Below are 15,636 nucleotides of genomic sequence, written 5' to 3'. Positions count from 1 at the left end.
TCTAAAACTTCTCACAATGCTTCTACAATTTAAAATAAACAGAAAATTTAAATAACAGTAGATTCTAATTAAAACTTTTAATAGTTATCTATAGTAATATAATTTAATTTCTATAAAGACGTTTGGTTTGACTAGATTTTTTAAAAACATTGCATAATTATAATTACTTCAAATGTACATAACTGTGAATTGCGGTTTGAATGTTTGAGTAATGACCACTTTGAGAAAACTTTCGTCTGTCAACAAAATAAGTTATAGCAAAGAAAAGTTTTAATTTTCTATTTATAAACAACTTTGATACAATTAGATATGTATTTTGATATCTTCAACGGATTTAAAACGAACGCGTCGTCGTCATGAAATATTCATTAAACTTGATAAAGTTTCGTCGAGAAGACTTTAATTAACTTGATGATTATACATAGATAATTGGACGTCTGAAAAGTTTGCTGTCATTAAATTACTTAATATTTAATAAAACTTCCGCTACAGTATTAACTTAGCTTGCGACATGAATATCAAATGAGAAAACTATAGCGAAACTTACTGGACTTTGCTTTGATTTAAGTAATTTAAAACCTCTTATACGTTCTTTTATAATTGTTACCGGATATTTTAGAAACTTAAGAATTTAACACAATTCCTATGTTATACAATTATACATATAAAACTGTAAACATATTGTACAACATACTATTACAAAAATTAATTAGAAAAGTGCAAGAAATAGAAAGGTTATATTTTAATGAGTCAACACAACAAGAAATTTAAATAGTGCTTAACCAAACGAACTCTTGAACGTAATGAATGAAATGGAAAAGCCATTCAAGAATTTCGAGTCTTGCAAAATGATAAGAACGAGAAAAAACGGCTGAAATACAAATTTAAATTTATTGTGGATTTTGTTATAAAATCTGTAAAGTTGAAAATTATTTATTTCAGTAATTAAGTAGTTTGGTTATAGAGATACTTTTCGTTGTATTCAAGAATTAACTACTTTTCTAAGTAACGTGTTACGATGGCATTTTTTATAATTCATTTTAAAATTAAATATCAGTGTATGAAATATAATTGCATTATGCAATTTAAAAATTAAGTCTCAAAGTGTTTTAAGCTCAATGTCGGCTATTACGAACATAAATGCCATTTATTAAAGAAATTTATTGTACTAAAAGCATAGATGTCACACTAGTTAACGAGCTCTGAGCTTTAAGAGCCTTTTCTACTTTAAAAGTAACTCGCAGCGGTCTCAAATTTTAAAAGTTATTTTATTTAATGTTCTAGGTGAATGAAAGTCAGTGTTTGTTATGTTTCCCTCTAAACTGGTGGATAGATTTGACAACTTTAGTAATATTTTATGAGAATATAAAGTAAATGTGCATCCTGGAAATTCTAAAAATTGAAACATTTTTTTTTTAAATATTAAGCTGATTTTAATAAAATAGAAAGGTACTGCATTCCTAGTTATTAAATTTAGAAGCTTTTGTTTTGTTTCTTAACATTATGGTTTTAATTAAACCGGCCTCGCATCTTCAGCATTATTTGAAGACTTTGAGTGCTGTGTAGTTTCATAATTTCTTTGTCTTATCAAGTTATTTCCAAGCCCTGATTTATTATTAATTATAAAACTTATCCGTTAAATCTGTATGTACTATTTAGTTTAGTAAACTTTAAAAAAAACTTTGTACGCTGCTTATTTATGCAATGGTTTCTTCCGGAAATTGATCGAAACTTTTGACTCGAAAGATAATTTTCAATGGAGCGATACGAAGGGGATCTTCTCAAAATTGAATTGATTTGTGAAAAGCGGTTACCAGTGAGAGCAGTGGACCAGAAAATAGTAAACACGAGAAGAGGTATCTTGAAATATATTGAAATAGAAATACAATTGTACAAAAAATACATCAAACACGCTGGAAACGACTTATTACTCGCAATGCGTTAAAACAATCTACGTAATTGTAATATATTGTGCAGTAGTTTCTTTTCTTGAGCATAGATAATAATTTTTTATCTGTATAACATACACGTTCAATAACGAGGTGAAAATATATTCTTGAACCTGAGACCGGACTTTGCGTGTTACACAAACAAGATTAGGGATAAGATTATACATAAATAAGCTTTAAAGAACATCGTAAATAAACCTCAAAAATATGTATTCATCCTAAAAACGTCGACGAACGTAATCTTCTTTATTCATAAATGTCTTTATTAGCATTCCTTAAATGCTATGAACCAGTTTCTTGGGTTCCAGATGTTTTTTTCTTTATCTGTTACTGGACAAAATGAACGTTCCATTTTCAAAATTCGTTTGTTTCTTTTTACATAAATGATGGAATATTTTAATTTTGAATGAAATAAATGAAACATTTTATCACAATCCCTAGAGTAGTGAACGTAATTTTCAAAATGAAACGCAAATAGTTTTTTCAACAAGTACGAGATAAGGAACTTAAATTGGCAGAGAACATGCAAAGCTACTCGTCGTCACTGTTACACGTAATTCTCTTGATGTACTATTACATTATACAGTTTAAATGTCATATAACAAACAATAAATATTAAATCGGCACTATCAAAAGTTAAAAAGATATCATAGCAAGTTTTAGGAGTAATATTGAATGATTTCTTTTGTAATGCTACGATAATACGATATTAATGGGAAATAAAATAAAAAGGTCTATGTGATCGCATCCACATCAAGTAATAAATTATTAAAAATGCAAAAAAAAAACTAGAATTAGATGTTACGAAAAAAATTGTGAGAATGAGTTTAAGAATTTTATCTCTGTAATGTCCAAGTACAAAAATCCTTCGTATTAAACAAACTGTTAACGGTATAAAAAATATTTGAGTGCGAAAATTGTTAAAGTTTGTTTTAATAGGGTGCGAAAAAAGCTTTCACCGGCTTTTGAACTCTCGCATGATATATTGTAGAGAATAGAACTTCAGCTTTGAAGCAACAATGAGACGAAACTTATTCAACCCGACACCGCTCTTTCTGTGATTTTATTTTAAACGTTATTTGATTTCACATTTACGAATCCCAATTTATTTATTTTTTAATATTTTTGTGAAAGAATTGATTGACATAAGAATAAAAAAAATCGAACTATTAGGGCCTGTTCCACCATTGGCTGACAGAGGCTCAGATAGCTTTAAAAATGACGTAACTGTCAGATAAGGGCACAATCCGATATTTCCATTGCTTTACACGTTGGATTGTTATCAGACAATTTACAATTTGGTGGGACAAGCTCTTAGTCCAAGCACCGATCATTCAATTCATAAACTTAAACGTGTTTTTTTTACTTTTTTTTAATTATTCCGTTACGTTGGAAACCGCCCACAATTGCGGCTTCAGGAATAAAATGAAAATAAAGCCGCAGTATATTTTTATTATAGCGTTGATAGCTTCCTCTCTCAGGAGAATGAATCACAAGGAGTGATACGACGAACTGAAAAATTACATCCTTTTGTTATCGAACTACTTGTACTCTGAATAAAGGGATTTGCATGTTTTATTTTCTCTTCCGTTGTGGGTTTATCCTCGCCTATCACATATCACTTTATTAACATAAATACGCATTTTACATACATTTCTTTTAAATCTCAGATTTTGGTCAGCCAACTTTAATACTATAAGATGGAGGTGTCGATAAGCTAATATCCTAACACAAGCCTAGAAATTAGTTGTAATCTGCTAATGTTTGACAACGAAAATGTTAGTTAATATTTTTAAACACTGTGCCGTACAAATGCATGAATGCACTGGGAGGCATAATATGTAAACTAGGGAATTTGGTACTCACCAGCTCGATGGCCGCCTCGCCGTCTGTAGGTGCCTGGTCTCTGTCAGTGTCAATCGAGTCAAGTCTATAGGCGCCAGCGTGCACCGTAATTGTTTCAAACGCGAAACCGAATTTCGAACGACCACGTTCGCTAATCGAAATTGACACACCGCTATGTCTTCGAGTTATCGGACAAGTAACCACTCCCGATGACTTTAATTCGCACACATAACTGTCATAACTGACTCCCGCGCACCCCGAAGGCTCTGCGGATTTCAATATACCCGCCATTGCGGGAGAATAAAAATGGGCCCTGTTACCGGCATTAACCCGGGTCGCGAAATTCAAATCATGTGTTCGCCACCGAATTTGGCGAACAGCATGATCTGTACCAAATAAACAATATACTATCGCCCTCATTTCCGGTGTACTAAAAATGCGTATTGACAAAAACCAATGGATACAGTTGTTGTATTGATATTTATTATGATGTCCATGTTGATAGCAATGTGACATATTTGCATATTTGGCAAATGTAGTGGCAGCATCACTATTGCTGATGGATGTTTTGCATATCATTATAATTATTGTCCAGTCCAGTGAGCACAGAATAGTATAAAGTCAAAGTATAAGCTGTATTATCGGTGGTAGATTACAAAAAATAGTAAAAAAAACATTAAAGTGATTAAAGTACTGAAACGATTGCTATTCTAAAGTTTGTTTTATTTAACTTTAGTGTGTCAAAGTAATGTGATCAAGGATTGCTAAAGGTGAGTGATAAGTTTATTTCTAGTTTAAATTGATGTTCAAGTTTCTAGAGTTTAGAACTTCTTGTGAGTTGTTCTGTGATAATAGAAATAACTATCTACAGAGTTGTTTCTGTTTCCTTCAGACCGGTCACTTAAGGTGACTAAGACATTAGTTACTTTAGTTAGGAATTTTCACTTCTATCATCTATCATATTCATCTGTAGTTCTCTGGTGTTGCGGAGGTCCATGGGCGTCGTTGACCACCAGTGTTCTGGCCGATCGTTCGCCCCCTTTTCTTATAAAAAAAATGAAAAGTGCTTTTGTGTTCCATAAAATTTCCACAAAAAAAGATACAAATAGCATGTGCATTATTAGGAATTTTAATTGACATTCAATTTTGTAACCTTTTACAACATACTACAAAGTTTGTTACTTTTACTCGTTAATAACCATGTTAACAGAGTTTTATTTCAATATTCTTAAAAATCCTATGAGTGACAATATAATCTTTCGTCTCAGTGGAGTATAAATCGTTTATACTTCGTATTATAAAAATAATTAGTTATTAAATTCCTCGTCTCGTCCGCAGTAACATCGGAAACGAGGCTCTAAGGTACTATTATAAGTGGAAAGCACCGCAGTTTGTATGACTGTTTATAATAGAAAATTCTCTTTGAATGTCTGCATATTTTAAAATATATGTTCCTCTTTCGTACACTATTAGAAATACGAATATAGTTTTAATTTTTCCATCGCAAAGAGTATGAATAAATGCAACATAATTTTGTATCCAACGTCCTCTTTTCATGAATTTCAATTTAGCTGTTCTGAAATGTATTTGCAAAGTGATACTGCATTTTAAATCTCCAAGAGAGTCATTTAGAGCTTCTGTTTAACATCGCAATCGGATTTGATACAGTTTTGAATGCGAGACTTTAACATAATTTTGTGTCTTTGTAAATTCGGAAATCAAAGGTATCTGCTCATATCAAATAACATTACATCAAATTGGTTTATTTTCATACCGAAAGATATTACGAGTATGCTTAGAGTCGCCCCTTTTATTCCTGAGCTTCTATGCAAGAGCGCACACTACACGATTTTAGTTATGCAAATAAAAAAAATTGCTGCGAAGCAATCAACAATCATTAGTCAAAGTTTATTCAAAGGTGTGCTTTATATTATATGGAAAAGATTACAAAAGCTTAGATAATGTGTTTTAATCTTTTGAAAACACTCTACAAACGTTATTAACTATGTAAATACTAACTATAATATATACTGTATTAAATAAAATGGTCTGTATATTCGTATCGATATTCAACGTGCAATATTCGGCAATTGACACGTAAATAGGATCTTGATTGCGACTGACTCGATTTACATTAAGCCGCGATAATCCGATCCCATTGCTTTCAACATTTACTGCAATTGTATAAATTGTTCAGATAGTAACAGTCTATATACAAATGCACGAAATTGACCTATTCATTCCGATACTATTTGAAATTTATTAAAATTTCAGTAGACACAGTAAATCTCATGTGTAGTTTCATTTCATGACAATATTTAGCATTTCACCAGTGTTCACTTTATAATTAATTGTTTTGTTTATGTTGCATACACGTTTTTAGTCATTATAACTCTCAAACTTAATTGTAAATCAGTAATTTTTTTCTGAAATATTTTCCATAAACACGAACGAACTTATTAAATTCGTACAAAAACATCAATAATGTCTTACTAATATTATTAATGTGAAAGTTTAGATGGATGGATGGATGTTATTTAGAGTTTGTAGCCTAAACGGCTGAACGGATTTCGATGATATTTGGCATAGATGTAGAAGATAACCTAGAAGAACACATAGGCTATTCTTTTTTTTTTCAATTCCACGCGGATGGAGTCGCGGGCGAAAGTTAGTAGTAAATATTGTCTTGTAAACTGTTTCTTGTAAAGTTTGTCCTGAAATTCCTAAAATAATTAACAAGCTTTAACTGTCCTCGTGTACTTTCATCTTTTGTTAATTGTGCACAATTACAGCATCTTTAATTAAACACAAAAAGTTCCGCACAATTACATAGAAATTGATGTCTAAAAAGCGTCGGTATTCACAAAGAAAATTGCTACGAATTCTTGAATATTTCTAGAAAGATTATTTATTTATAAACTTTGAAAATCTTGGTCATTCATCCAAAGATGTTCACAATTTTTATTAGTTTACCAAAAATTTTTCCCCATGAAAAAAAATATTTTGTACATTTTTAATTTTGTCTCAGAGAGGCAAAAATTTTAATATGTCATTCCTGACACATATTCAGATTCGCTGATTCGCTATGTAAAAGATTCCCTTCAAATTCTCGAACTCTAATAAATAAATATTTCGGACGCTAATATTTCCTACCAAATTTTAATTATGTCTCTTCAATGTTAAGTATCCAAATTCATCCCACACTCGAAAATTGTACTAATAAAATTATATAAAATTACTTTATAGCCGTAATATGACGTAGCACAGTCTTAAAAAAGCTAAAAAACAATTTTTATACATCCTGATGCAATTGCACTTTAAACCACATAATGCAATTAGAATACCTTGAGTACTACAATCGACTAAAAATAAATATGCAATTTTACTCTTTATGCGCAAAATTATATTGTTTAAACAATTTTTGTAAGTCATTCGTCATTTTAGCTAAAGACAAATTCCCGCGAGACCTCAGTCTCAGAGTCAAGTCACGATACGTAAAAAATGATATTCAAAATTTCCAGTCACTTTCACGCTAGAAGCGACATTCGATTTTTCTGACAAACGATCGCGAGAATTTACTTCTTATTATTTGACATCGTCTTATCAAGCTGAATGTAAATTGAACAGGTCTGAATAAATTCCAACGCAAAAACGTAAATCAAAGCTTTCACATTTATTATTTTAAATCCGAATGAAAGGTAAATAGAAACGTCGTCAATCAAATAGATAATAAAGAAAGCTAGCAAAAAGAATCAAAAATATCATCTCGACTTCGACATATATTTATATGTTTCGTACATATTCAATCAAAATAATTTCGCATTATTGTTGGTGTGTTAGTGTAATTAACAAACGTTTTTGAATTAAAATCTTAACCCGTTTTATGATGTTACCTAAATACGGATTACCTACAGATCGGTTAATTCGATCGCTACCACTAAATCGGAATTCTATAGTAAGCTCGTAATAATTATTAGTCCTAGCATACATTGGCTATGAGATGTACGATATACATATAACAGAGCTTGCGACCAAGCCACCTAAACTATGACCTAATTCCTTAACTTGGATATAGGGATATAGTTACACCGAGAGAAAAGTTCTCCAGGGAGCAGTCTAGTTCAATAACTTTTAAATAGTTCTAGCTAGGTGTAATTTTAGTGTCAATGTAAACTATTCTTTGATATACATGCTGGCACTTTCTGTTTGTACCTAAAGGTAGATAGCAGTTTCAATTTGAATTTGGAAGAACAAAAACAAGTAAATCGTCTATTTGAGTTTTGCACGTTGAGCTTCTATTAAGCAATGCATGATTGTAATTAAAACGTTTATCCAATGTCAGACTTGATTGAAGATTTTTTTTTACAATTAGCATGAGGTTTTTGAGTGATTTTAAAAAAAATTACGTAACGAGGTTTCCCGAGCTCATTTGTATTCATGGTACGGAATACATTTAAAAGCATTTACGTCTGTTTCAGGTACTGAATTATTAAAACATTTTTCATGATCCGGTTACAGAATAAAAGAGAGCTTTAGCGCAATTAATATTTAAAAACTTAACCTAATAGTTTTTATAAAGATAATAGTTTTTCAGTTGTTCGAATTTAAGTCGAAACATACCTTATTTTTTTATCCCGTCTAAAATTTTAAAATGTACGTATTAAAGTAATTGTTGTCGCAATAAGACTCGTCTTGTGATTATTTGTAGCTTTTTCATTCTATATCTGCATTACTTTAGGCTCCCTTAGCGACTACTTCTATAAATAGATACCTATTTTCAAAAAAAAGTGTTGTACATTTCTCAGGAAAAAGATAACAATAAAGAACCCACGAGATTCAAGTTCTCTAAAGAACTCGTATGCTACGTATCTTTTGTTTTGTTGTTGTGACAAAGTTTGCTAAAGTTCTTAACTTTAAATAACTTTTAAAGACTGCCATTTATACCTCTTCTGGGCGAAAAACTAAATATAAATAGTAACATAGTTCAGATTAAGGAGATAATGGTGAAATTACATTTCATTTCTTAAAATAAATTTCATAACTGCTTTCTTTCCGAAATACCGTTTAGATTTAAATATCTTTCGTAGATTGTAGGTAAGATAATGCAATCGGGCTGTCATGGTCCGAGACAAAACGTAGAGCCCAGGACAGAACGAGTTGGCGGCGTACTGGGGATGCCCTCTGCCCCACTTTGGGGACATAGTACAAGAAGAGAGAAGAGGGAGGGTAAGATAATGTGTTGTTAGAGTGTTAGCGAGTCTATATTTACCTAGAATTTAACGCTAAATCGAAATATCTTAAACGAGATTAATGTCAGACAGTGTGGGTTGACTCAACGTTATCTCAAAAAATATATTTTTTTGTTTTATTCTTCACTAAGACTTAAAAGTCTAGATTAATTATCTTTACTTAACTTTCAACAGCAATTATGTGTCATATGCCAAATACGTTAACTGAAAAAATAGAAATCAAGCAATCGCATTTTTATTTGAAGGAATCAATCTTAAAAGATATAAAAGAAAGACCGGAGATTAAATGTTATCCACATTTTATTTATAGTAAAGCCTCAAACGGTTCAATCTCAATAAAATGTCGCGAAACATAAATGATACATTGTTCGAATAGAAACAGATCTGTGAATAAAACAATTTTTATAGAACAGCAAAACAAAGAATCTATTCAACTATACTGTCAGGTCATATCAACTTTGGAACTGTCATCGTAAGCTGAAAATGAAATATAATCTTTGTAAACTGGCCACACTATTCACTACATTATTATACCATTAATCCTTACTTAATAATACCCAACAAGAAATACTATTAGTTAGTCGTTAGACAAGCGACTAAGATCGATTACTCAAGCCAGTTATATTTCAATACTAAGTCGCCTCAGACGTTTTGCAAGAAATATGCCCATTGTGTTTTGTAATATCTCCTATCCAAAAATGTCATTGGCTCTTAGCATTTCGATTGATAATAGCTTAAAAAATAAATTTATATTTGTATAAAATTGTATTCATTAATAATAGAAATCTTACATCCTTACAAATAAACACGGTATAAAGTTAAACTAAGGAATAAACTGAGTATAAGCAAAAACTGTTTCACTCTTATTTTAATAAACGAAAATAAAGAGGTTACATGTATACCTAGTAAATAGATTGAATGTTTATCTTAAAACAAATCATAAAAGTAAGTTAAGCTAATAGATTGGGCCTTCGCACTTGAAGGATCAACCAGGATTCGCTCAAATAACTAAATATCTCTAGCAAACAGGTTCCGACCAAATTAGAAAATAACGATTTGTTATAACGTTAGATAACAATATAAAACTACTTTTGAAGGTGACTTCAAAATGTATATTTTTATAAGAAAAATGTGATTTCATAATTTTGAATTAGGAAAACCGAATTGCCGCATTAGATTCTGGATTTCCGAAAAGAGCGATACTAGAAATCAGAAAATACTTTTGGGAATATTTCAGGAAAATACTTGGATTTTTAAATAACTGTAATAAAATTTAAGATTTTTGCCTTTTAGCTCTCTTTTTTAGGGATTAATAAAGTACATTACGCGAAATTCGTGTGCCAAGATTTTCTTCGTGACAATTAAAATATTTCCAAGCTTTTGTAAAGTTTTCTGTATTGATTTATAGTGTTAGCTGACACATAAAACTTATATATTTAAAACTAAGTAGTTAGAAGTAAGTATATGTATGTATCTGGTGAATTTCTGCAGATTGTTCACCGTAGACAAGTGATTTCAAAATTATCGTTCTTTTTTAGCCTTCTCTTGTTTCCATGCACAGTAATATCAGTACCAAAATTTAAATGGATGTGGATGATTTGTTAGTACGTATCTCTAAAACAGCTTAACGGTACTTGTTATGTTTACTTTGCTATATGTACGTTTTTTTTTCTTTTATTATTATTCTTATTGTAGTACAGTACACTAATATAAGATGCTGTATGGAAAAAATATCTTGCTCACATCCACGAAATAAGTGTCACATTTCACTGACATAATTAGGTTCCTAATGTGACAGGAAGAGGATTGTGACATGTGTTCCGGAAATATTTTTATCAACAGATTATTACTTGTTAGAATATATTTAAGTACTAGATTTTCCCGCGACTCTGACCGCGTAGAATTAAAAAAAAAGTAAGTAGCTTATGTTTTCTTCCAGACTATCCCCTACATCTATGCCAAATTTTATCTAGATCCGTTGCGCAGTTTAACCTACAAACTCTAACAAACTGTTATCCATCTAATTTTTCCCATTTCTGATATTAGTAAGATTGTTATTGTAAACACTTTTGTTCCAATATCTTTTATGATGGCTAACTTATTATTTGCCCCATGGTATTGAGTCTCGACATTTATATTAAATTTCCTTGTTGCTCTTTCAAAGGCGATTCCTAACAAAGCAATTATTTCAGTGAATAAAATCTGAGAATTCAATTTCACAAATTTATTCCATCCCTTTACTAGAGGTTTCGGTTTATTTTTTCTTTTTGAATTTCCACTTTTCCATTCGATGTTTTTGATTTTTAAACTTAAGGAAAATTTTTGCCTCAATTACTTTCGATTCTCCTATTCGAAATTATTGCGAAATATTTGTTTATTACTTGATTACTTTTATGCGTGTATTTTTCGTTTTATTCCCTTGAAGAGAATAGCAACAACAAAACTTAATTATGTCTGTGAACGTCATTAACGGCACATCATTTCAACAGGTCTCGATCGTAAATTGACACATAAATCGCCAAATCTGTGACATCTTTAAAAACCCTTATCAGGACAATATTACCTGTTGGTGTATCTTTATATCCCTGGAAAAGTAATTCTCGTGACCTGATCATGACTTCCAACCTTATTTATTTTATAACTTTATTTTCCGGATATTAAATAATTTAAAAATTAAAATCAATGACCAAAGAGGACACAAGCATTCACATTTTTGACCATGATTTTTTTCATTTATTTTATTTATTTAATAACGAGAATATAGCATCTTTACAGAATAAATCTAATGTGACACTATATCTACATATGTGATAATACATAATATTAAAAGTAATAATAATAATATTTAAGTTAAAAATACAATAAACAACTGATAATGAAGAATAAAAAAATCAAATTGTACACAGAAACAAAAAGAAGAATATAACAACATATATCTAAATACCACCATTTGCCTCGCCCTCGACACATCTGTATGCAGCCTCTGTGAATTTCGACTCATTACAACTAAAGATATCTATATCTTCAGAAATGATATTGAGCAGACGTATGGCGCGCGACATTGGGTCATTTTTCATTAAATTTGTACGCGAAAATATTGATATTGTTTAGGTAACCTTTAAAAAACACTGCATTGAAAAGCGCCTCAGTTGACGGATCCAAATGGAATCGTAACCTTCCTTTTCCTATTTATTTTCATGAAAAGGAAACGTAATGTTTTAAAGGAAAACCTATATATTAGGCAATATAGCCTCATGTAGGCTTACAAGAGTGAGAGCACATGCTCGAGATGATTTTACGAGCACGTAGTAGCGGACACGTGATGGTAATGCGAGACGATTCGAGAAAGCTTGCCGGATGACACGTGACATGTCTTGTTTGGGGCCCCAACTGTATGTTCTACAAAAATAATGGCACCTTATAAACGCGTACTTGCCTCGTTTGTTATTGTTAAATTATGTAACGCATAACTATTAACTTTAATAAACTATAGGCGATCGTTTTTCTCATTGTTATTGGTTGAAAATTTAGAACAGTTAGGTAGTCAGTATTGATCAGAGGCTAATAACAGTTTTTTTTGTTTGTCTGCACAAACTCAACTGGTATAAATAATATTTACATGATCACTCATCCATACATACAATAAAAATATAGATAACGAGTAAAATAAATACTTATTTCCATAAATGGAGTAAAACTTTTACAACCAATGGGCAGGTGGAGAGTACACTATACTATAATTACGCTCCAATTCACTTTTATAACGAGGGTAGGCTTTTACTCTCCAGACAAATACAACTTTTTTTTACAAGTAATCGGCTATTTGTAAACTAGAGTAATTATTTAATATATCGTTGTTTGTATACGTTTACACTTTTGCTTTGAAAACAGTATAAATTTTATGAAAATGCCAGGTAGAAAATAATACATAGGTAGTAGCCAGCTTAATAATGGCAAACAAATTGTTTTATGTCTTAAGTGTAGCAGTACCATTTATAATATCGTTATTAATATTATTCTTATTTACTTTAGTAACCTAGTCGACACGATTTAACTGAGCTTAGCATTTCATATATATTATGCGAATAAAATTCGTAGCACTGCTACGATGCCTACGCGATGTACGCAAAGCTTATACGAAGCCGAAAATCCCTTATAGTAAAATTTCGATCACGATTATGGACCGATGTTATACGAAAATCTACTCAAAGAGTAAATTTCACCTCACTCAAACCTGCAAAGCCGATGATCTTTTGAGACGGATCTCTTTGAGATTGAAAATATTTCGATACATTTTAACAAGTTACGATGTTTTTTATTTTCATTTTACGGTATGAAAAACTGTAGTAGTTAACAAGTACAATAAGTTTGAACAAATATTTTAACTTATGTAGATGAGTAAAAAACGCATATGGTTTTTCTGGCTTGTTTTCAGTAAATAGTTTATATTTAAATTTAAAATACTTTCTATAAAAAACTGACGCGTATAGTAAGATAGGAGTAATGTAACAAGGAAATAACTTTTTTCATTGAGCCGTTAAATCAAGGGCGATGTCACTAAGCTTATTTTAGTAGGGTCAACTTTAATACTCGCTATATCTCGAGCAAGCTGGAGGCCTCCGTTCTCCGGCTCTAATTACATTATCTCAAGTCAAAATCTTCATATTTTGTTTTACACTGATTTTTTCTTCTCATGTCTTAAGGAAATACAAACCTTGTACGAAGCTAAGTAAATATTCACTATTATTAATTCTCTTCGTTGAAATATAACTTGTCGAATCCACCAAATGTCGCGACAAAACCAATTACCATAGCATTTAGTTCCACGGTGTTTGTATTTCGTAGAGCCTTACCTTAGAGCCACCTGGAAACTAATATCGAAGAGGATAATATAAAAAAATGTCGAAACGTGCTTATAATGGTGATCCATCAAACGGTGTTAGCGTACAGTAATTACGAAAACAATGTCATTTTTGTTTGTTTTAAAACGTCTGCACAAAATATACCTTTGGTGGTTTCAATATTATACCATAATATATAGTCTAATGGTGAAATACCGAATTATTCTAAATTAGTTTGTACTGAAGTATTAGTGTGTAATGTTGAAGTGTATTTGAAACTGTAGTAAATGACAAGAGAAATTCAATCATTTTGAGTAATTGTAAGTTTCATTTGATGTGCTAAACCTTTTGGACCCACATCTATAATCCTGCCAGACCTTGCCAGACATTCTTAGTAGTAGTAATTAAACTACTATTTATTTAAAATTAGCTGTTACCCGCGACTTCGTCCGCGTGGTATTAGAAAAAATACGAACTATATAAATAACAAAAAGCTACGTATTCCTCGGGAACCGGACATTTCTCGGGGATGAACCTTATCCCATGTGTACTCCAGACTTTGTTGTATATCTGTGCCAAATTTCAATAAGATATGATGAACCGTTGCAGAATGATCGAGTAAATAATAAAAAAACTAAAATAGTGAATCCCACGGGAACCGTAACTATACCCGGGATAAAAAATAGCCTATGCGTTCTTCCAGACTATGCTCTAAACCTGTGCAAATTTTTATGGAGATTCGTTCAGCCGTTTAGGCTACAAACGCTAAGAAACGTCCATCTAAACTGTCGCATTTATAATATTAGTAAGATATGATTAACTTTTATACGGCATTACGTTTTTTTTTTATTGAAATTTTGATTCGTTAGTACATGTCAGTCCCATAATTACGTTATACAAAATATTAACATATTATCTGTACTAATATTATAAAGAGGAAGGATTTATATTTTTGTATTTTTGCAATTTTATGTATTTATTATGTATTCCATTAAAAAGAGACATTATCAGTGAGTAATATAGGCTATGCTTTTTCTTTAATTTCAAGCGGGTAATTATTATATTCAATATTACGAAGACAAATAATAAAAACAACGAAAAGTACATATTTATAAATACTTACCAAAATACTATAAGGCCTTCAGCACCATGCTACGAACTTCATCTGCTACGTTCGTCAAAGGAAAGCAGTGATAAAAGTTTATTTTATATTAAAGCATTTTATTTGACTTAATGGTTTTTTAATTAGGAAAGGATTAGTTAATTCGTTGCTCATTTAAATTTATTACAAGGGTACGGAATTAATTAATTTACATTAAAATATCCGGTAAGCTTAATTACTTGTATTCAAAAGCTGTTCAAAGTTTAGTAATATTTATTTAAAAGGAGGATTATGTCGCTAAAATTTTGTCCCAAATTGAGAAATAATGAGGGACGAAGAAAATTAATTTGGTTTATCTTACCTTAATTGAAAACATTTATGTCTTTTTATGAACTCAGTTTTGTTAATATTCAGTGTTTTTAAGGACACAAAACAAAGTCGTGTAATTTTATTGACTAGCAGTCCGTCCCTGCTCTACTCGCGGGAATATTTAAACATCTTATGTACACTTTTAAATATACCCTATGCGGCCCAAGGATAATGTATCATTCAAACGGTATTATCAATTGTAAATAAGTAGTTTTTAGTTCAATAGTTAACTTCCATTTGTTTTCGATAAAGTTTAAAGCGACTGTATACTGAAAAAAAAA

At 30.9% G+C, this 15,636-nt stretch overlaps 1 protein-coding gene across 1 annotated transcript in view; it reads right to left on the bottom strand.

Moving 5' to 3' along the window:
- Positions 1–12,273: 12,273 nt before the first annotated feature.
- The window catches only part of LOC106109146 (probable RNA methyltransferase bin3), a 15,403-nt gene continuing 12,040 nt past the window's right edge, over positions 12,274–15,636 (bottom strand). Inside the window, exon 6 of the mRNA XM_013290551.1 lies at positions 12,274–12,442. Coding sequence (XP_013146005.1) covers positions 12,274–12,442 — 169 coding nt within the window. The remainder of the gene's footprint in view (positions 12,443–15,636) is intronic.

This window comes from Papilio polytes, unplaced genomic scaffold (assembly GCF_000836215.1).
Source record: "Papilio polytes unplaced genomic scaffold, Ppol_1.0 DF821289.1, whole genome shotgun sequence".
Lineage (NCBI taxonomy): Eukaryota > Metazoa > Arthropoda > Insecta > Lepidoptera > Papilionidae > Papilio > Papilio polytes.
The sequence above is the reverse complement of the archived record's forward strand: the minus strand, read 5'-3'. Positions and strand labels throughout refer to the sequence as shown.